At 27.9% G+C, this 21,418-nt stretch overlaps 1 protein-coding gene across 1 annotated transcript; it reads left to right on the forward strand.

Annotated features, from left to right (window-relative positions):
- Nucleotides 1-9,090: 9,090 nt before the first annotated feature.
- Nucleotides 9,091-20,962, forward strand: LOC103570486 (uncharacterized). The gene is made up of 3 exons (XM_008548251.2): nucleotides 9,091-10,178; nucleotides 10,509-10,918; nucleotides 20,346-20,962. Exons 1-2 carry the CDS (start codon nucleotides 9,565-9,567, stop codon nucleotides 10,888-10,890), a joined length of 996 nt encoding a protein of 331 aa, XP_008546473.1. The 5' UTR covers nucleotides 9,091-9,564; the 3' UTR covers nucleotides 10,891-10,918; nucleotides 20,346-20,962.
- Nucleotides 20,963-21,418: the final 456 nt, after the last annotated feature.

The following is a 21,418-nucleotide window of genomic DNA, read 5'->3' on the forward strand; positions in this document are numbered from 1 at the left end:
ACATGTGCATAGATAGAAAAGATGATTCGACTTGTAGTCATCGGCATTCTTTGTAAATTTGTTCATCCACGAAAAGAACATCCCGAAATTTTTTTTATTTATCAAAGGCGTATAATTAATTGTGCTTACATTAGTTTAATTACCATTTTGGAAGATTTTGTCCATTTTTAACTTCCCGCAGTGAAAATTTTCAAAAAAGAGAAGTTACTTGTTTTGGTCCGATTTTCAGAAATCAAGTTTTCAACAGATCTCGACTTTTTGATGCCCTACCCAGAAAAAAAAAGTTACCTTTAGTCAAGAAAATATTTTGGAAGACAAACGTATTCGGGAGCCAAGTCAAGGTAATCGAGCCAAAAGATTTTGTCTTCGGAACAAATCGACCGATTTGCACGTGACTTGCGGCATTCGGCAAACTTCGTTGAGACTTAGATTTGATCAAACTTAGAAACAAATTAATCGAGCGATTTCCGATTTATGCAATAAAAACTTCAAAAAAATCTTTCTTTAATTTTTATTTTTTGTTTAACTTGTTAACTATTCGACCGATCAACTCCAAAATCTAACGAGTTCTGAGCCTTGAGCCCTTTTGACTACTGCCAAGTTCGTTCAAATTGGTTGATTCGTTCCGAAGATATCGTCGAACAAAAAAAGTTTAGATACACACCCACTCAGCTACACATATAATACACACACGGCCGGATGTGTGTCTGAAAATGGTCAGAATAGCATTCTAAGACCTCTAAATTTTGACATCTAATGAAAACTTGATTTTCGAAAATCGAACCGAAACCGATAACTTCCCTTTTTTTTAAATTTTCAATATTCATAGCAAAAAGCTAAACATATATCACAAAAATGTATGGTGTAATATATTTTTACAATATAAAAATATATGAAAAAATACATAATCTTATATTTTCCCATATAGGTATTTTGGCTGTTTTAGATATATAATAAAATGTTTTTACACTTATATAAACATATTTTTTTTATATATAAATTATATACCATAAATTATATATAAATTATGTTTTTTTTAATGTATACATATATTATATATAATTCACAATATATTACATGAATACATTTTTTTTTACACACAGAAAAAAAGAATTTCTTGGCGCAAGAAATATTTTTGTATTATGAATTGAAGACAAAAATTTTTCTTGGCTCAAGAATTTTTTTCTCGCCTGAAAAATTTTTTTCTTGTTCTAAGAAAATTTTTTCTCACCCCAAGAAAATTTTTGTTTTCACTTTATAATACAAAAAATTTCTTAGATCAAGTAAAATTCTCTTAGAACAAGAAAAAATTTTTTCCGCCAAGAAATCCTTTTTTTCTGTGCATGAAAAATATATTTTCAAAAATATAATAATTTTTATAAGCTACACTAAGAGAACAATTTATTTAATCCAAATAAGATTTGTTTCAGGTAAATAAATCCCATATTTGAATCGACTCAATCAGTATTTATTTGAGACAACGATATGGTTCATTTGGATGAAATAATGATTTGTTTATAGTTAACAAATCTGTCTTTGGATAGTGCCACTGTAGCACCACTAGCCGTCATGTAATATTTTTCATCCAAGGATTGTTAACTTTAAACAAATAGATATTCGAACGAAATAAAAATGATTTATTTGTCTCAAATGAATTGTTCTTCTCTCAATGATATAAATATATACATTATGTTGTTTTATTAATATTCTTTTACATTTTTAGATACAGTAAAGCATTTCTGATAATTTCTTAAGGAATTTTTTTTTGCAAGTATGTGCGGGTGCATAAAATATCTTATATAGGGTTTTATATATATTTTATGATGTATAGCAGAAAATATATTTCATACATATTAAAAAAATATATGCAGAAACATATAATGATTTATATATTTTCATTATAATAAACACATATAATGTAAGATATATAAAAAATTATATATTCGTTGTATACGAGAAATACTATATATTAGTATCATACATATTTCAACATGTATAATTTTATATTTAATATTCATACATATTAAAATATACTAACTTATATATCTTTAGATATATGATGAAAAGACATTAAGTTCCATATATAGAAAGTCATATATTTAAAAATATACTTAAATTCGACACATATATTGTCTGATACTCTGAATATATTTTGACATATATTTTTACCATATGTGGTTTTTTCATACAAGTATGTCATAAATTTGATTTTCTACAATTTTGATCTTATTATAAAATATCATAGAATTGATAATTTGAAAGATATCTCCATTTTAAGTTTAAAAAAAATTATCATACTTGAGAGTAAAATTTAAAAATTCAGTTTATTTTTTTACCCACACTGAAGACTAAAGTAGAAATTATTTTCAACAGCTTATAAAATGTATCAATAAAAATAAATTACTTTTTATTATTTCAAATGGACGAAAATTAAACGTAAATCCCTAGACTTAATGAACACGTGAGAAGACGGAAGAAAGTTAAAAAAATATAAAAAGTTTATTTTACTCGTTTACTTTAGTCGAACTAACCCGAGTCTGGTTACTAAAAAGTAATCTCCCAGCCTTAAACTTAAAAGTTTCAGGATCTCAGACATGACATTTTGATATTGGAAGAAAGTTATCGATGCACCAGCACACATGGATGCAATTCAAGCTCTCCCAAGTGTCCAGCACGTGGCATTACTTAAAAACCATCCGCATCCACAGATATATATAAGACATATATAAGTATTAAGTATAACGCTACAAGTGATTTATTAAATCTTTGTCAAGATCACACATGTTTCACTCCGAACCGCCTTACCCTCTTTTTCTCAACATCTCCAAAGTCTTCTGTCTCGTTAAACAGCTTTTCACTCTTCTTCATAATCTTTCACACTTTCTTTCATAACACCAATAATTTATAATTTCTATATCAATTAAAATTTTAATTAATATTTTTTTTTTAATTCATTTAATAAAAGAATTTTTTTATCAAGATAATCAGCAATAAATTAAATTCTTTATTAAAAAAAAAAAATTGTGTCCATTGACTGTAAAAAATTTTAAAAGTAAAAATGAGTCCATTGGAACGAATGGAAAAAAAGAAAAAAATTTGAAATCATGCTGAGTATAATTGTACATATATGTAATAATAATAATTTGAATAAAATAAAATCGAGTGTAACATAAAGAATAACAATAATCATATACAGTAGGATATTTTAATAATACATTTGGTAGTGAGTTGGAAAAATTGAAAGTATACAATAAAAGAATCAGTAATCAGTAGATATGCCATCATCGACGATAGACATATATATGTATAAGGGTGAATGACGTTGAATGTTTAATATATATATGTATGTATATATGAAAGGGGAATGGGGAGAGAGAAAGAAAGTGAATGACGGAGGGGGTGTGGGGGTTTCTTTGTCAAGGCGCGTGCCCGTGCACGTGTGCAGGACCAATGCCTACGCACTTATATATATTTATTTCTTTTTCTACTGGGCTAGAACGTATTTTTCTATGTAATGGTAGCTAGTGTGTAGTATAGCGACGACCTGTCTCGGTTGGTCTTGGTCTTACGTCAATGCCGACGTAGGTGCCCGCTATTCAATTTCAAAAGGTAATTCAATTCCTGTACTAGGTACCGGGTGCCCCACACTTTTCTGTCTCTCTCGGAGCTCACCGGGACTCAATAACGTTCATTATGGGCCCTATGACCCCTCGGGGGTGGGCTTTTATATACAATGTACTAAATTATACGCGATCGCGAATGCTTTTCAACGCTCCATTGCACCACTTACGTATATTTTTCAAGCGAATTTGTTTTTTTACCAGGACTTGCACGTGTGTAAACTAACGTTTACTAGTAATTACTTTTTTTTTTGTTTTTACAGTGACGGCTTGATTATTTTTTCTCTTAGTATATATTTTTGATAGTGATTGAATAGGAAATTTTGTTTTTTTAAAAAATGAAAAAATATGAGCCAATCTTGACATTTATTTAAAAAACGGTTGTAACGTTTTAAATATTGACTTTACGACATTTTTTAACTCAACAAAAGTTGTTGGAAATTAAATTTATTATAATTTTGGTCTTATTAAAATATACCGTAAGGTCGATAGTTAAAAAAAAAATACACTTAAAGTTTTGCAAAAAAAACACGGTTAAAAAAATTATTGTAATTTTTATACCATAAGTTCTAAAAATTTTTACAAAGACCAGAATTGTGGTAAATTAAATTTCCTACAGTACTTCTTATAAAAATATCACAGAACTAATAGCCTTAAAAATATATGTCCACTGAAATTTTTACAATAATAATAAAAACACTTAATATTTAAAATATAAATTTTACAAATTACTACAAAAATAATATTTACATTTCATGAATCTGATATTTATGTTATTATGCCAAGAATTACCTAAATCATCCCTAAAAAGTTTATAAAACGGATAGATATTCTCACTGTCAAGGGCAAATATGACAGGACCGAGTATTAACATCTGTGACATCGAACTCTGAAAATAAAAGCAGGAAACAGACAATCCAGATCCAAGGATTCATAAAATCCAGTAAAAGTAAAAGTAAAAGCTTTTATTTGCTCGACTAGTCCCATACTGCAGTATAAATAAAAATATATCCATATAGATAAATATGTAAAAGTGATGCACTAGAGTCCGGTTATAAGAGCTTTAAAAAGGCTCCGTTATACCCCCGGATGTACTCCATATATTAAAAGTTATAAGTACATATTATTATTATTTTTATTCTTATAAATTCAGTCGAGCCCTACTTAAATATTATATACGTCGGCTTACGGCGAATTTTGGCTTAGGAACTGGATTCAGTCGAATGAAAACCTGGGTACGATAGCAGGATATATATATAAAAATCCCTCTCATCTTTTTCTCGCATCGCATCAGCTTTTTCTAATGTTAATCACTGGGGTGAAATTTTGATTTATAAGCGCACATACCTACCCCGTTCCCGCTTTCTACCTCTCTCTTGCTCTTGCTCCCTTTCTATTGTGCGATATAGTCTGATCTAATTAAAAAAAAAAAGGAATAATAATAAAAAAGAAGATATGATAAAAAGAGGGTAAGAGACCGCATTATCGGGGTGCTAGTGAATAAATTGTCGTTTTAACCAGTTGGGCCGGTGAATATGCCTTATATTCCTTTTTGATCATCCAAACTCGTTCATTCTTTTCTTTAGTTATATAAATTTTTTATACGCTATATTATTCCGTCGTTGTTTGCATCAATTCTTAAACATTCGCTTGAATTATTTTTTTTTACTTTTGCGCTTGAGACCCTCACTACTTTTTTTACATTTATATTTATTTAAATTGTCAACGAATTTTTATTTAATAATTTTTTATTCTGCTTCAAAGATATATTTATTTTTAATAATATATACTGTAATTTTAATTATTACGAATATTTTATAACGAATTAAAGTGAACTATGACAAATATATTTTTATTTTTATTATAAACTTTTTTAAAAAAGTTTGAAAAAAAAAAAAAAACGTTAATATAAAGCGCGATTATGAAATTAAAATTCACGTTGAAATAAAAAAAAACCAAACTTCAATTGAGATTTTTATTTAAAAAAAAGTTATTCAAAAAATTTTGAGCCGAACTGAGTCTTTTGCTATACTTCAGTTTTTTCTACTTCAGCGGCGTAGCTTTATAAAAATTCAGTATATTTCCACTTCGAAATTTCAAAAATTAATTACGTGTTATTTTTTATACATACAAAAAAAATTTCTAATACTTTTTTACGTGATTTTTTTTCTCTACAACTTTTGTTTGAAAGTTTTTCACGAATTTTTTGTTTCTTATAAAATACTTGCGGAAATTCTGTTTTTGGGGGTGTTTTTATTTTTTTTTTCTCATTAACCCTTGGGGTGATGACTTTTTTATTTTGGGGAGTGATTGTGGGTGACATCATAGACCGACCAAGTTAGCACCAATTTTCAAAAAATGTCACTTATTTCGGAGTTTCGACTGGAATATTTGGGAAAAAACTAAATCGGAATCGCGATTAAAAATTTCATTCCCAGTAAAATTAAAATTCTTTGAGATTTTAATAGAAATAAATTTTCAACAAATATTTTAAGCCCGATTAAAAATTTTTTCTGTTACAGTTTACAAAAAAATTGAATTACAATTGCGATAAAATTAAAAAATTTTGAATTTTGAATTTCCCGCGAATGTAAAAAAAACTTTTAATATTTAAAAAAGTTCTAGATATATGAACACTCTGTTAATACTTTTTTTTTGTTACATAATTTTTTTTTAATGTCATAAATAAAATATAATGAATGTGTAAACATAAATAAATGAAAACCACATGACGATCTCATTAAATTGCGTGAAATCCATATTTTTCTCACCTCTCAACAAAAAAACCTAAAACATCATCTCCGCCTACATTTTTTCCCAATATATTAACTATACTCATATGTATATACGTACATGTATATAAATCCCATTAAGTATCGTTGTTTTGCAACAGATATGAAAACAGAAATTTAAAATCCCGCTGAGAACCCAAACACGAATACATGTGCAGGATAGATAAATAGATGTGCGTCATGGTGATGGTAGATGAAGTAGTCGGTGAAGTAGTTGGTGAAGACCGGAACTTTTAAGAGTTTCACGAGAGCTCAATATCTCCGCCCCGTAACACGAGACTTCCGTGGCGAACCGAATTCCTCCCGCCCATCCCCCAACAATTTCATACTACGCGTACAAACTCTACATAAAATAAAAGACGGGAAGATACCGCCGGATGTCTCTGCTCGCGATTCTACTCTCCCATCACTCGATATTTCCCAAAAAAAAAAAAAAAAAGAATTTACTCCCAATAAATTCAATTTCGATTTCAATTCAATTGGATCGAATAAATAATAAAAATTGAGCACCTGGATTTTCAATCATAAAATTTAATAAACCTTTCATCCCTTGGTTTAAATATAAATTCATTTATTCATATCCATAATTAGGGCGTACCCGATCCCTTTTTATTTGTCGAAAAAAAAAATTTTGATCTGACCCAGAGAATCGGGGAGCAAAGTTTTGCCAAATAATATAAGATAAAAAATGACTTGGATCGTAGTTGCTGTTGTGTTGGATACTAAAATGCAAATGCCGAAATGTCCATTTATTCATTTCTTATCCCACCAACGAATCTTCATGTTCTCCTTAAGGCTAATCTTACATCAGACTCATGGTTTAAAGCCCAAGGATCATACCACCAAAAATAATCAGTTAAATAAATTTTAACATCGACTTTTGCTCAATAACCAATTTTTATTTATTTTTAATTAAACTTTCAACTTTGGGTTCAAATAAATACCTTTGATTTATCAAACATTTATTAATTTGTTATATGAATTATTTAAATAAAAGTAAACGTTTTTTATCAGCATTTTAAAATCGGTTTTTAAAAATGTTTTTTTTTTTTTAATTTATTGATATAAAAATTTTTTAGGTGAAAAAATAATAAAAAATACTAGCTGCTATTATTTGATCAATGGACAATAAAATCCAGTAACTGAAATATTTTTTTTACCCAAAATTATTAAATCAAATGCGATTAATTTACTTTTGCCCGGATTGAATAATTTGGTCCTTAGAAAAAAAGTTTTTTAAATCGTCGGTGAATTATTTTGGAGCAATAGCACCACAAAGACACTGTAAAAAATCGGAAGTGAATTCGGAGTGGCCTGAATTTTATTTCAATCCACATTCACTCCGATTCACAGTTTTAATATTATAATAAACACCCCTTCAGAGTAAATTTACCTCTGAGGGGATTGTATAATAAAAAATAATCTGCTCCGCATTCACTCCGAATTTAATCAGCGTTCACTCCGCAAATTTTTTACAGTGTAGCGAAAAATAATTTTAAATTATTCATAAATTTTACATTAATGTCAACAAGTACACTGAGAAAAAAAAATATTATAGGGGTGTGCGAATAGCGTTCGATTTGAAATTCGAATCGAATAATTCGTAACTTTTTTAATTATTCGATAATTTTTAAACTATTTGAATTTGTTGCACAACTTAAATCCTTTAAATAGTTTATTTCTATACTTAAGCTTTAGTATAATTCAAAATTTCCGAATCATTTTTGAATTTTTTACATAGTGAAATGATTTCTGTGAATAGGGAATTTTTTTTTTCAACGGAATAATTTCAGAGTGACGCTGATCTTATTTAATCCGCGTTCATTCCGCAAATTTTTTACAGTCATAAGTTTTTGTTTGAAAATTTTGAATCATTTAAGTATATAATCAATGCGGGATATGATACGAACAATAAAATAAACAACGTCATGAACCAAAAATCATAAACTTCCAAATAATTTGAAAACTCACGAATTATTTGAAAATCTCTCAACTTATTCAAAATTCGAACCGAATTCGTGTCAAGAAAATTATTTTTCAGCTTATACATAAAAATAATAATGTAATAATTTTTATTGATTTACTTTTTAAGAAAATATTGGTTCTACAAAAGTAATATTTCCTTTCAGTATATTATTTTTATTACTCATATATTAATTGATACATATTAAATTATAAAAATTTTCCTTTGTAATTTTACCAATTTACCATATAAATAATAAAATTAAACTGTACAATTTTTAAAAATTTAAATCAACGAAAATTTCCAACGAAAATTAAACAAAACCAAGTTACCTCTCATAGACATACTTTTTTTAAAAAGTATTAGTAAAAATACGTTGTACCATATGGTTTGCGCAGCAGAACCATACAAACAAATACACACACAACCACCCCAATACCGGAAAGAAACGGGCAAGTATTAACGCACATACACGTACCTTTGGAAGGGCGAATATGCGGCGCGTGCTCCAATCCCCTCTACAAAATATTCTCTTTTCCCCTAAGTGCTTCCTCTGCATGGATATACTATACTTATTATCCATACTACACTTTACACACACAACACACATGTACATATATACATACATTTATATATATACATATATATTTATACATAGAACCATGATGATGGCGAAACCTAAACCATCTCTCTAGAGCTCACTCCGAATGTGGACGCCATGCGGCGCGTAGCACGCGACAACTTTTATATTTTTTATTAAATTTTAAATAAACTTACATGTGTTCAAGTGTTGTGCAGTGTTTATTACTATTCCTCATATATTTAATATACATATTAAATAATAAATAAATATATAAGTAGCCAGTGGATTAACGATCTGGTGATCTCATAGTTGGCGCCAACCAGACAATTGGCGCCTACATAAAATTTTAAAAAACTTTTAATAAAATATATAAATAAATATATATACATATATAACAAGTGAAAGTTATAATAATTATATCTGGATAACACGAGATAAAAATGGAGCGAATTATTCCCTGACACTTAACTCCCATTAATCGGACATTGTCTTTATTTTTTTTATTGTCAATAAGAATTTTTATTATCAATTAAATTTTGTCCTCGAGACAACTGTTACAGACTATTTTATTTAATAATATTAGTACTTAAAAATAAAAAAGCCACAATGACAACGATGGGCGTGACTGTTTATTGCAACCGCGTGCAGATCAACGGTGACCAAGAGCAATTAATGTTACTACGCACACTGCAGGACAATGAGAGTAACATTTTAGGGAGCTCACCTCATCTGATTGTACAGAAGGGTCTTAATCACTCAAATAATAATAATAATCATCATAGTAATATTGTCTTACCGCCTTATGACCCCACTAGACTGAAGAAGCACGGGAAAAATGGCCAGCCGCCTCCAGTTGCCGTTGCCAAACGAAATGCACGTGAGCGCAACAGAGTAAAACAAGTAAACAATGGATTCGCTACTCTAAGACAGCACATACCCAATCATATTGCCGCGGGGTATGGAGACCGCGGGAAAAAATTATCTAAAGTCGAAACTTTGAGGATGGCCGTTGAGTACATCCGCGGGTTACAGAGATTGCTCGCCGAAGCGGATGGTGTCGAGTATGACGCGGGTAATAATCACAATATACCTTCACCAAGTAGCAGTATCGTGTCTGGACACAATGGATCTGGTGAAAGAATTGTTTTTGAAGATGAAGGGAATAATGAGGATGATGATCATCATAACCAAGATGACGACGATGACTCCCGTGTTACTCGGTAATTTTTTTTTAGTTAAAAATCTAATTTATTTTAAGATAACCGGTATTATTATTTTTTTTTAACGGTTGTATATTTTATTTTTTTGTTGTATTGCTTAAATTAATTCACCGATTCGAGTCTGTCCGGCTTGGGATTTTACAATGAAAAGAATAGGCTAGTAAGGGAATAACGCGCGAATGTATGTATATATATACGTATATTTTATATAAAGAAAGTCCCCTATAATCATATTTTCTGAGGATTTATTTACTTTTTTTTTTATTTCGCGTTACACATAATCAAAAAAAAATTGGATGAGGGAGAAATTTATTTAAATATTTGTTGCAGGCTATCGCCGGTGGTCGCGACGTCGCCGAAGGACTTGTACCAGTCGACGGGAGATGAAGAAAATTTGGAGCCAACGGGAGTTTTGGCGCAGACAGTTGTGCAAACTTTTTCGCGAAATTTACCGTCGCCCGCGACTGAGTATTATCAGAATGAGGAAAATCTAGAGCCACAGATCCTGTCACCGTACAGCGGAGCTGGAGACAGCGAGGAAGGTGGAACCATTTACGCGGCGAGTCCCGAGGGATTCTCGGGGGCACTTTATTACAAACAAGAGATCACGGAGAACGGGGAGTTCATGGATGTTGTAAGCTGGTGGGAACAGGAACAGGGAAGACTGGTGCATCACACCCAGCCACATGCCCAACGGCTTACCCATGTCTGATTTTAAAAGTACCCACAAACCTAAACCGGTAAGTCCTGGTTTTTTTATTTTATTTTATTTTTTTTTTTTTTCATGTGCTTCATTTCCTTACGATTGAAGTTGAAGAAGTGGAGAATAAATTCGATATTTTTATTGTTAAATTATTTTTTTAATTACTTTAATATTTTTTTTAATTTATCATTTTATATAAAAGTTTATAAATTTAAATATTAGAGTAAGGTAAAAGCCCCTATACCCGCTGAGTACCATTAGTCGCCACTTTAACTGTTTAATGCGTTTTTGATACTTTTTATAAAAAAAAATTTTAACTAAAAATATTATTATTGATAAATAATTATTTGTGAATCTAAATATATTAAAATAGGATGTATCAAATTATTTTATTATAGATTATAAATTTGAATTAAGTGACTGTTTTCAAAATCGCGCATAACCGGGCATTTTTTACTTTAACGTTCATTCGTTAGATTAAATTTACGTTACGTCAAAATTTTTAAGAATGTTTATAACTATATCTTATTGAATATATTTTCAAAATTCATGAAATTTTATATTATGAAAGAATAAAGTAATATAATTTATAAATTAATTTCCAAATCAATAAACTTATCATAGTTCAATTGATATTGTCTTTGAGCGACTATCGGGCCATGTGTTGATCGAGTAATGATACATGACAACTTTTAGTGAGCGACTATGGGTACACTCAAGGACCTTATTTAAAAAATTAATAATAATTAATTATCAACATTATTCTTCAAACTAAAATCTTATTCTAATACTTAAAACTTCTAAAAATAACTATAAAAAAAAATATGTTTTTTCATTTTGTTTATTAATTTGTATTAAGTGACTAATCTCACTCCAATGAAAAGTGAGCGGGTGTAGGGACTTTTTTACCTTACTATTTTTTTTAATTTTGAAAAATTTTTTTAAAAATCGTCTTTTAATGAATTTGATTTTAATTTAGAATTTTTTTATTTTACATAGAATTTATTTATTTTAAAAATTCAATCGTAAATTTGAAGAAAAAAAATGTTTTATATTTAATGAGGAATTTAAAAATAAAAATTTTTTTTACTGACACGTCTATTTTGACTTGGAAATTTAACCATTTACTTCACAACGACGCAATCAAAATTGCAAATGATTTAATTTACGCAGAATTTAGTGATTTTAAAAATTAGATTATTTATTTTAAAGAAAATAATTTTTTAGTCCTTGAAAATTCATTCAAACTTGAAATTTAAAAAAATTTCCATCTTGCGTCGAAAAAATTTTAATGTTATTAATTTTTAAAATATTTAAATATATAAACAGCTGATTTCGCGTAGAACAACAAAAAACTAGAGTCAATTTTTTATTTTATTAAAAAAATTTCCAGCCTGCATATTGGTTTGAAAATCTAAAATTTTTTACTTTTATTTTTACTTCAAAATTTTTCGTCTGCAAGTGAAAGTTTACCAGATTATTGTACGTAAAATTTAATGATTCATCAACTTCCATCATTGGTTAAAAAAAAAAAAAAAAAAAAAAAAAAACATTTTTAGTCTTTAGAAATCCAATTAAATGCAGTAAATTTTTTTTTTACTCAACCATTTTTAGAACTCCGTTAATAGAAAAAATAAAGAAAAAATTGTCGTCGTGTTAGGCCTTCATTAATGACCTTTAACTCAATAAAAATAAAAATAAAGTATACACGTGATGGTCGTAGACACGGGATGCGTGGAAGCCCCGCAAGTGGAAACTCGTGTTCTTAAAATGTATTTCACGGACACGTGGTTCCAAGTGCTTAACTAAAATAAACTTCATAGCCACCGAGACCACTTGCAACTAGACACTAGCGATCAAAAGGGTTGTGTTGAGCGGTTGAGTCCCTAGACTATTCATTTGTGACGTGTTTAAAGGTTCATCAAGCGTCGATACCGTCCCCATCCTCATCCCCATGATGTCTAACGTCCTGTTTCGCCCCGGATTTCTAACTCGGGGTATCACACACGTACGCACCATGTTGGGGTGGATGAATGACAAATTTTTTTCATTTGTAGTTTATTGTTGTAGTTTTATACGCGAATTCACTTAAAGGTAACCTTGAATATCCTTAAAGACCGAGCGAATTAAATAGCAGACCGCGAACGGAAGAGAGACTCCTACTGCCATGTGCCCGGAAACGTGCGTCGAGATGTCTCTTGCTCTCTGTCGTGTATTATAGAATTTTTATTTCATTTTATTTTATATATACGTATATTAAAATATATATTTGGATTTGTATTTGTACCATACATTTTGACCCTCAAAAAATCATGTGGTTTTACTTCTTCCTCCTTCTTTAGTTTCTATTATTCTTCTTCCGTTCAACCAAACAACTGCCCCCGTGAGACTATAGTACTATTTTTTTTAATTCATTCAACAATTAATTCAAAATTTTTGCAAAACCATCAATTGAAATTTTTTAACCTCAAAACAAATTTTATTATTTTTTTTATTCTTTAATTTATTATATCAAAATCTAATCATCCTAAAGTCAATCAACTAAAGGTAAAAATTTTAGCAAAAAATCTTTTCCTTCATAAAAAATTCAAATCATTTTTCTCAGTTAATTTACAAATTATAAATTTCTACTATCAGATTGTCAAAATCATAAGACTAATAATTTTCATTAAATTTGTCTTTTAAATTTTACATCTCAAAACTTTTAGAGTGAAACTCGATCAATCGAAAATAAATATTTTATTTTGCCTGTATTTTAAAATTAGTAAAATATTTTTTCTCATTCTCAATTACTTTTGAAAAATTTTATTTAATATAAAAAAAGTAAAAGTACTTTTACTTTTACTTAAAATATTTTTTTTACCACATGCTCCGTAAAATTGAATGGCGGTTTTCTTTATAAATTTAAAAATGATCCGTAGTATGCACGCAAAAAAATAAAAAATAAATTTTATTCGGACTTTCATTCATTTTTATTGTTTGACTCGCATCAAAGAGGGTAATTCATAAAGAATATAATATTGAAAGCGAAAAAGTATCAGAGTGATTCGCAGAAATATATTGATATGAAAATAAAAATAGTAACTCTTGGTCTTTAAATTTTATTGTTTGAAATGATAAAGTACATCTTGCCATGTAGGTATAGTCGGATCAGTAATACTTTAGGTTAATTCTTTCACATACATTGGAAGTCCACGAACACAAGTAAAATTTTATTGTTTCAAACTGTAAAAACTGATGCACTTAAGATATACTTTCTACAATTTGAAGAAAGTAATAATTATGTAACGTTGTATATACACGGAGAAAAAAATTAAGTAATTTTTACTAAATTTGAAAAAAAAAAAATTACAATCTGAGAAGTAATCTCGAAACGTTAAAAAAATCAAAACTTGTATAAAACTCAAAGTAAAAATTACAACATGTTATTTAGACTAATAATTTGTGTTGATTATAAAAATTACTGCATTCAAAATAAAATTTTCTAGTGACAAATAAAAATTGTAATGTACCAATAATTTTGACTATTGTACTTAGTAAATATTAGTTAACGCGATTTGTGAAAGATGTATTCTGGCGAGTAACTTTTACAATCCAGATAGTAATTTTTACAATCTCAAATAGTAATTTTATCTCCCGAAGTAGCAATTTATCTTACCGCCACTCTAAAATATACAGTACCTACGTAGAATTACATTGGAGACGTAATATTTATCAACTACGAAACGAAAATTCCGACTAATGTGCTAACCTTTAATAATTCTACTAACAATTTATACTTTTTGTAAGATTTAACTATTTTTATATGAATAAGTGAATTTTGATTTTTTCCAAGCGAAAATTAAACCAAGCTTTATTGTAATTATTATGATCAGTGAAAATTACAATCTAGAAAGTAAAAATTTAAATAAAATATTAATTTTCTCCAAATCATCGTAATTTTTTTTATGGATTTTAATTTTTTATTTGAGATAGCAAATTTTTTACTGTGCTAGTGATTATTGTTTAATTTTGACCTGCATTTTTCTCCGTGTAAAATCAATTGCTCGACATTTTAAATTTTATTTATCATACTGAATGTTTTTTTTTACTTTTTACTACAAACTTTAATGTTCCAAACAGCGAATGTTGAAGCTGAAACGTTTAATTATTATAATTTAATTTGTTATCTACCAAACAGTAATTTGTATCGATTGTAACACTATTTGTTTACATATAAACTTTAAATTTAAATATTTAAATTAAGATTATTAAAATTTATTTTATAAAACCACAAAATTACTGTTTGAAATGATATTAAATTCTAACCACATTTTAAATTTCTAGTTAATTATTAATTTTTATAATTGATTTTTTTGCGTGTACAATCAATATATACATGCATGCATGCATGCATACATACATACATACATATGTATGTATCAAATGTATGAACGTTAAAATTTTGACCGAGTGGTAGATTCTGTTCTCTGTTTTCTGGTCTCTGGGTTTTGGTCTCTGGTCTTTAGTCTTGTCTGGTTCACTACATATATATATATATATATATATATATGTAGTTTAACTTGAACTTAACTCGAGAACCACACAATATAACAGAGACGTGCCATATGGGCAGCAATGTGATCAAGCAAGAGTCCATGTTGGGTGCTTACCATATGCTCTCACGTTCCGCTCAGCAGACGGACCGATTTTTCGTCTGTATTCTTGATATCTCCTACAAGTCTGTGAGAAACTTGCATCTTCACTGTCTTCCTTTCTTCTAAAAAGAAAAAAAATAAATAATTATAATAATAAGCACCACAATTACTTGAATAATACATGTAGGTATAGATGGATTTAGATGCGAAAGAAATTAAAAAAGTTTAACGTAACACTCAAGTTAAGTCGGTTATTATTATTTTTTTGTTTTGTATGGATATTATATTTTAAATAGCCAGTGTTATGCTGGTAATGTTTATTGATAAGATAGACGTGTGTGTTCGCTCGTGCTTACGTGACATGCGGGTGCACCAGCATAATTAACGTCTTTTGTTTCCGCGACTGTTGAGTTGATTAATTTAAATATCGCTTAAACTTAATGCTCGGGAAATTTTCAAGAAAAATATTATTTTATTATTTTTCAACAAGTGGCCAATTATTTTTTTTCAAATTATAATTTTTTAATTGTCATGGGTATAAAAATATATATTTTTTAAATTAAATACCCAAGGATCTGATGACCAAAAATTCATTAAGAAAAAGTAGATTTTAAAAAAAGTATCGTCTTTAGAATGAGATCCAGTTATATGAATATAATTTTTTGGTCGTATTTTTTTTTCCGAAATTAATTTATTAGGGCTTAGTTTAATTTAAAGACTTAAGTAGTTGGTATATAGAATAACTGACAGAAAGTCAAGAAAGGAATTTATTAAATTAATTTGCCGCGTCGACGCATCCATCGTAAAGTTTGTGGATGACCTCACTTTATAATTGTCATGAATTGCTCGCTCGATCGCCGTCTACTCATATCACACAAACTCCCTTCCTACAGACATATCATAAATAAAACATACACTTATTCTTACACTAATTTATTTTCTATTTCCATCGTTCATCAGCTTATATCTCCAGATGGAAAATGACTCAAAAATTAATGTGACACTCATACTCAAGGCGCCTCAGTCCTTTGATTTTTAGTCAACTTACAACTTCCATACGATTCTGGACCACTTGAGAATAATCTTTCGATAACACTTTATTTTTTTTTATATTTTTCCAAGTCTTACAATTTTATTGCATTCATATGTCTGCTCAACTGTTTCAAGATGGTGATTTTTAATTATTTTTTATCAAAAAAAATTAAATTAAGGGGGAACACTAGTGTAACCGATTAAAGAAAAGATAATTTTTGGGAATTTCTTTTAAGAAAACTACTGCATGAAATGTTTTGATATTTTAAGGATATATTTGTGGATATATAATGAATACAAGATAGAATTTTTGGACCAAAAAATTCAAAATTCAACGAGTTATTCACAATCTCTTAACGCTCTAAAAAATAGTCTCCCACTGTTGCAGTGATAGCGGCCTTCACAGTCCATGAAATAAAAAAAATAAAAAAGTTTATCAAACTAGAAAGTATTTTCTGTACTATGACCCTCGGGCTAAAAAAAAAATAAAATTTAACAAAACGGCGGAGTTTTTGATAAAAAATTTCAAATTTTGCGCCAAAGTTTGATGATTTTTGGCCTGTCAAAATTACATTTTTGATCCGATTGGAAAACTGGAGGTTCATGGTACGTAGAAGCATGTATAAAAAAAGCTGCAGTTCAAATCAAATCGATCGGATGATTTGTCTTGAATTATAATTGCAGCAATTTTGAAAAATGTATTTTCAAGAACCGATAAGCGGCTGCTCTTTAAATGGCTGTAACTCAAAAAAATTATTCATGCAGTTTAAATTTTAGTATGTCATTTTTAAAGATATAAACTATCAAAGTATGCAAAAATAAAAAAAATTGATTTTTTCAAAATTTCAAGTGATCCTCCTTTAATTTTTTCAACAAAAAATTTATTTTTGTATAAATTCTAAAAAATCAATAATATAATAAATCGATTAAAAAAAAAAAAGTAACCGTTAGACGTAACATAAAAACTCTAAAAAAAAATTACTTCCGAATTATTTTTGGATTCAGTAACAGTCTCATCGATATCGTCCCTTAGGATGCACGTGGAGTGTGTCTTTCTGAGGGTAAAGATACTTTTGTATCCTCTCTTTTTTCTTTTTTTTTTTTTACTTTTTTTTCTCTTTGTCCACCGTCCTATTGTCCTGCTCACGGTTATATAAGTCCTACATACGTGTATAGATACAATACTTGATATATATTTACACTATGTGTGTACATACATAACAGTACCATCAGAACGCACAGTAGCTAAAAGTCTAAGTCTAAATTCACCGATGATTCATGAGCATGAGTATGAGATATATTTTTTTTTTACCTGAACTAGAAAAAATTAAATCCACAAATTTTTCGCCTGCACTTTTTTCATGTCAGACAGTACGTTGCGAGTAGAACATAAAAAGTATCGTGGGAATTACGCTTTAAATTGTAGTTGGTAAAAAAAAAAAAAATAAAAAAAAAAATAAATAAATTTATTCGACAAAAAAAAAAATTTAACGTCCTCATACGTCATATGCATTTTATTTTGTATTCATACATATTGTTACCTGCATATTAAATATATGACTCAAACATAATTTTTTTGTTGTCATTCTTTTTATTATTTATTTATTAATGATTTTAATTAATAAATTGATATATAAACTAGCTGATGAAATCCAAAGTCAATAGTTCGAATCCTTATTGGTTTTTTTTTAACTAAAATTTTCAGATTAATTTAATTAATTATTAAGCATCTTTAGCATTTAATTCTTGATGAATACTATTTATTAATAAATTGTTTTGTAATAAGTTAGTTAATAAATTAATTAATTATTTTTTTACTGATTCGATCCCAAATTTCGCGGTTTCAATTTTCATTACTTTTTACTTATTAATTTTTATTTGTATAAATAGTTTTGACTTCATTGCTAGTAAATATGAATTAACTGCATTACTATTAAATTGTTATTAAAAATAATTTTAATTGAAATCTGTACTGATTGAATTTTAAAATACACAATTCGAATGATGAAAATTTTCTTAAACCAAATTTTTTAGTGATCTATATTTTCATTGAATAAATTATTCAATTAATTTTTACTATAATTTAATAATTTACTTCATTTTAATTTTTTACTACAAAAAATCTCTAGTAAACTTATAATATACTCAGAGAACACGGCATTTTTTACATCAAAAATCTATAGAAAAATTACTATAGTTATAGTAGCAAGAGGACAGTATGGGATTATGGTGAAAATAACCGATTCCATAGAAATTTTACCAACACATCGAACAGAATTTATAACGTACATTGTAATTGATTATACTAAATTAGAATATTGAGTATAATATATAAAATAAAAGTAACAAATTGAAAAAAAGATTATGATTGACAAAAAGCTGGAAGAAATAGGTTAGGTACATTAATCAGCTCAATATTCATACAATCACTCAGTAACAACAAAACATGCCCAGAAAAAATCGGCATGCATGATCATTCGTTAATCTCATGCATAATCAAACCTGAATATTGGTCAGCAATGAGCATGTATGACTTTACCTGAGTTTGAAAATACTTCAGAAATTTTTATGTTTGAAAATTCTCATTTATGATCAGATATAGATACAACTAATCATTCATGGTCATGCATGATCAGACATTTCCACACATGGAAGTTCATATTAAGAAGGAACTTCTTTCTGAATTACTATGAATGACTCGACGCGAACATGCATGATCGTGTTTGAACAGATATGAATCATGTCAGTTATAATTCATATATGATTAGATATGTATCATGCATGATCCGATATAAATCATACATGATCAAGAATGATTAAGTCTGATCATTCTAAAGCATTTGTCCTTTGGATAAGAATACTCATGCCTGCTCATGCATGACCATGTCTGGACCATGGATGAATTTTCTTGGAGCAAACTTGACAATGAATGACTCAGACATAATTCATGTATGATCATGCATGATCGGATATGTACTATGCATGATCAGTCATGAGTTATGCATGATCAGATATGAAAAGTAAGAATGATCATGTATGCTGATTTTCTCCCGAGTAAGCATGTTAATTTTGTAAAATTGAATTAGATTATTCCATAAAAATTCGTTATCATTCAAATACACATCTATACTTATGACACAAAAAAAAATTCACAAGATTAGTTGTTTTATATAAAGATGCTCGCTTATGTCTTAATACATCACATAAGTCATTATAACCTATCAATCATTAGAATGAACGAAAAGAGCCGATCATTACCGAACGAACTCGCATTTAAAAGGTTTTTGACAACATTACCATACTGTGTAGTACAAAGTGCAAAAAAAGTTAAAATTTTTAAATTTAAATTAATAAATTATACATTACACCAAGTTTTTTAAAATTACTTTTTATTGTAAATATTAAAATAAAGTAATAGATTTTTTGATATCAGAAATATTACAATAAAAATAGTCATCTTTTCGAGCAGATTTTAATAAAATTTTATTAAAAATTGCTGAAATAAATAGTTTATTCTCAAAAATATCGAGGTGAAATTCTCCGGGTGTAGTTTAATTTTCAAGTCCGCGGTTCTAATTCTTATTCAAATTTCTTTGCGCTCTATATTTTATTCAAATTAACTATTAATCAAATATAGTTATTAATAATTTATAAATGATAAGCAATTATTGAATGAATTGTCATTATTTATTGCAAATAAATAATTTAAGTCAATTATTAAAGACTAGAGTTTAAATCTCGATAATAAACATAAAAAATTATTAACTAATAAATTTATAAATATTTTTTTTGCAGATGCAGATACAAGTATACGAGATAAATCTAAAGAATCTGAAAAAATGGACCAAATAAGATGTTTACTGCTCATATATATAATAAGAATAAGGAAAAATTTTATTTAAATCCGGGTCATATTGTAAGAAATTAAAAACGCCCGCATAGTCATCACTGTCTTTGTGATTTAAAAGCAACTGTCAACTATTTTTAACGTTACATATTCAAATTAAAAAGTTATTAACGCTCGTATCGCATATTCATACTGTCATATATATTCAAATATATATCATGAGTAAGTCTGTGCCTTGTGTCAATAAAAGTTTCTCTGCTGATAAATTTTTTAACGTAACAATATTATTTATTATTTTCATATAGTTAATAAATAATTAAATAAATTATAAATATTTATGGATTTATATTAAAAATAAAAATAAATAAACGCCAAATGATATTAATAAAATTAGTTAAATAATATTTAAAAAGCGTCATAATTGTCGCGTGATCTAATCAGGTTAATTAGTGCCTTTGTGTGGTAATGCCGCTATAAAAAAAAATATATATATATATTATATTTTGTCGAAAAAATAACAATAATATGAGACAATAACTTTGCGATAAAAGCATTTATATAAAGACAGTCGAGTGCATTTTGTATACAATCGAATAATTTTTTTTTTTTTTTTATTTATCGATTTAAACTTTAAAGTAAACTCTCTTGAAATAAAGGGCGGTATATATTTTATTTATATATATTATTACGGATGAATTAGAGTACTTAAGTTTGCTCAAAACACTTAAACTTCAAAAGTTTAATTATAATTATATTAAACTGTATATTATAAACTTTAAAATTTATTTTTTACTTAAATTTGATAACAAAAAAAAGAGTATTGTATTATTAAAGAAAATAATGATTCCATGTATATTATAATTATTATTAATTGTGTAGATTTAAAAGCTGTGAGATATTTACTGGTGTAAATAATTCACTGAGATAAATCAAAACTGTACATAAAAAAGTGCCTTAGATTTATTTAATTATATGAGATTTATAATTAAGTGTATATTATTATCATGTATATTTTAGAATG

Source organism: Microplitis demolitor, chromosome 10, assembly GCF_026212275.2.
Source record: "Microplitis demolitor isolate Queensland-Clemson2020A chromosome 10, iyMicDemo2.1a, whole genome shotgun sequence".
Lineage (NCBI taxonomy): Eukaryota > Metazoa > Arthropoda > Insecta > Hymenoptera > Braconidae > Microplitis > Microplitis demolitor.

Coding starts and splice junctions, on each gene's coding strand:
- LOC103570486 (XM_008548251.2), top strand. CDS start 9,565: ATGACAACGATGGGCGTGACTGTTTATTGCAACCGCGTGCAGATCAAC. Junction 10,179..10,508: donor GATGACTCCCGTGTTACTCG/GTAATTTTTTTT, acceptor TATTTGTTGCAG/GCTATCGCCGGTGGTCGCGA.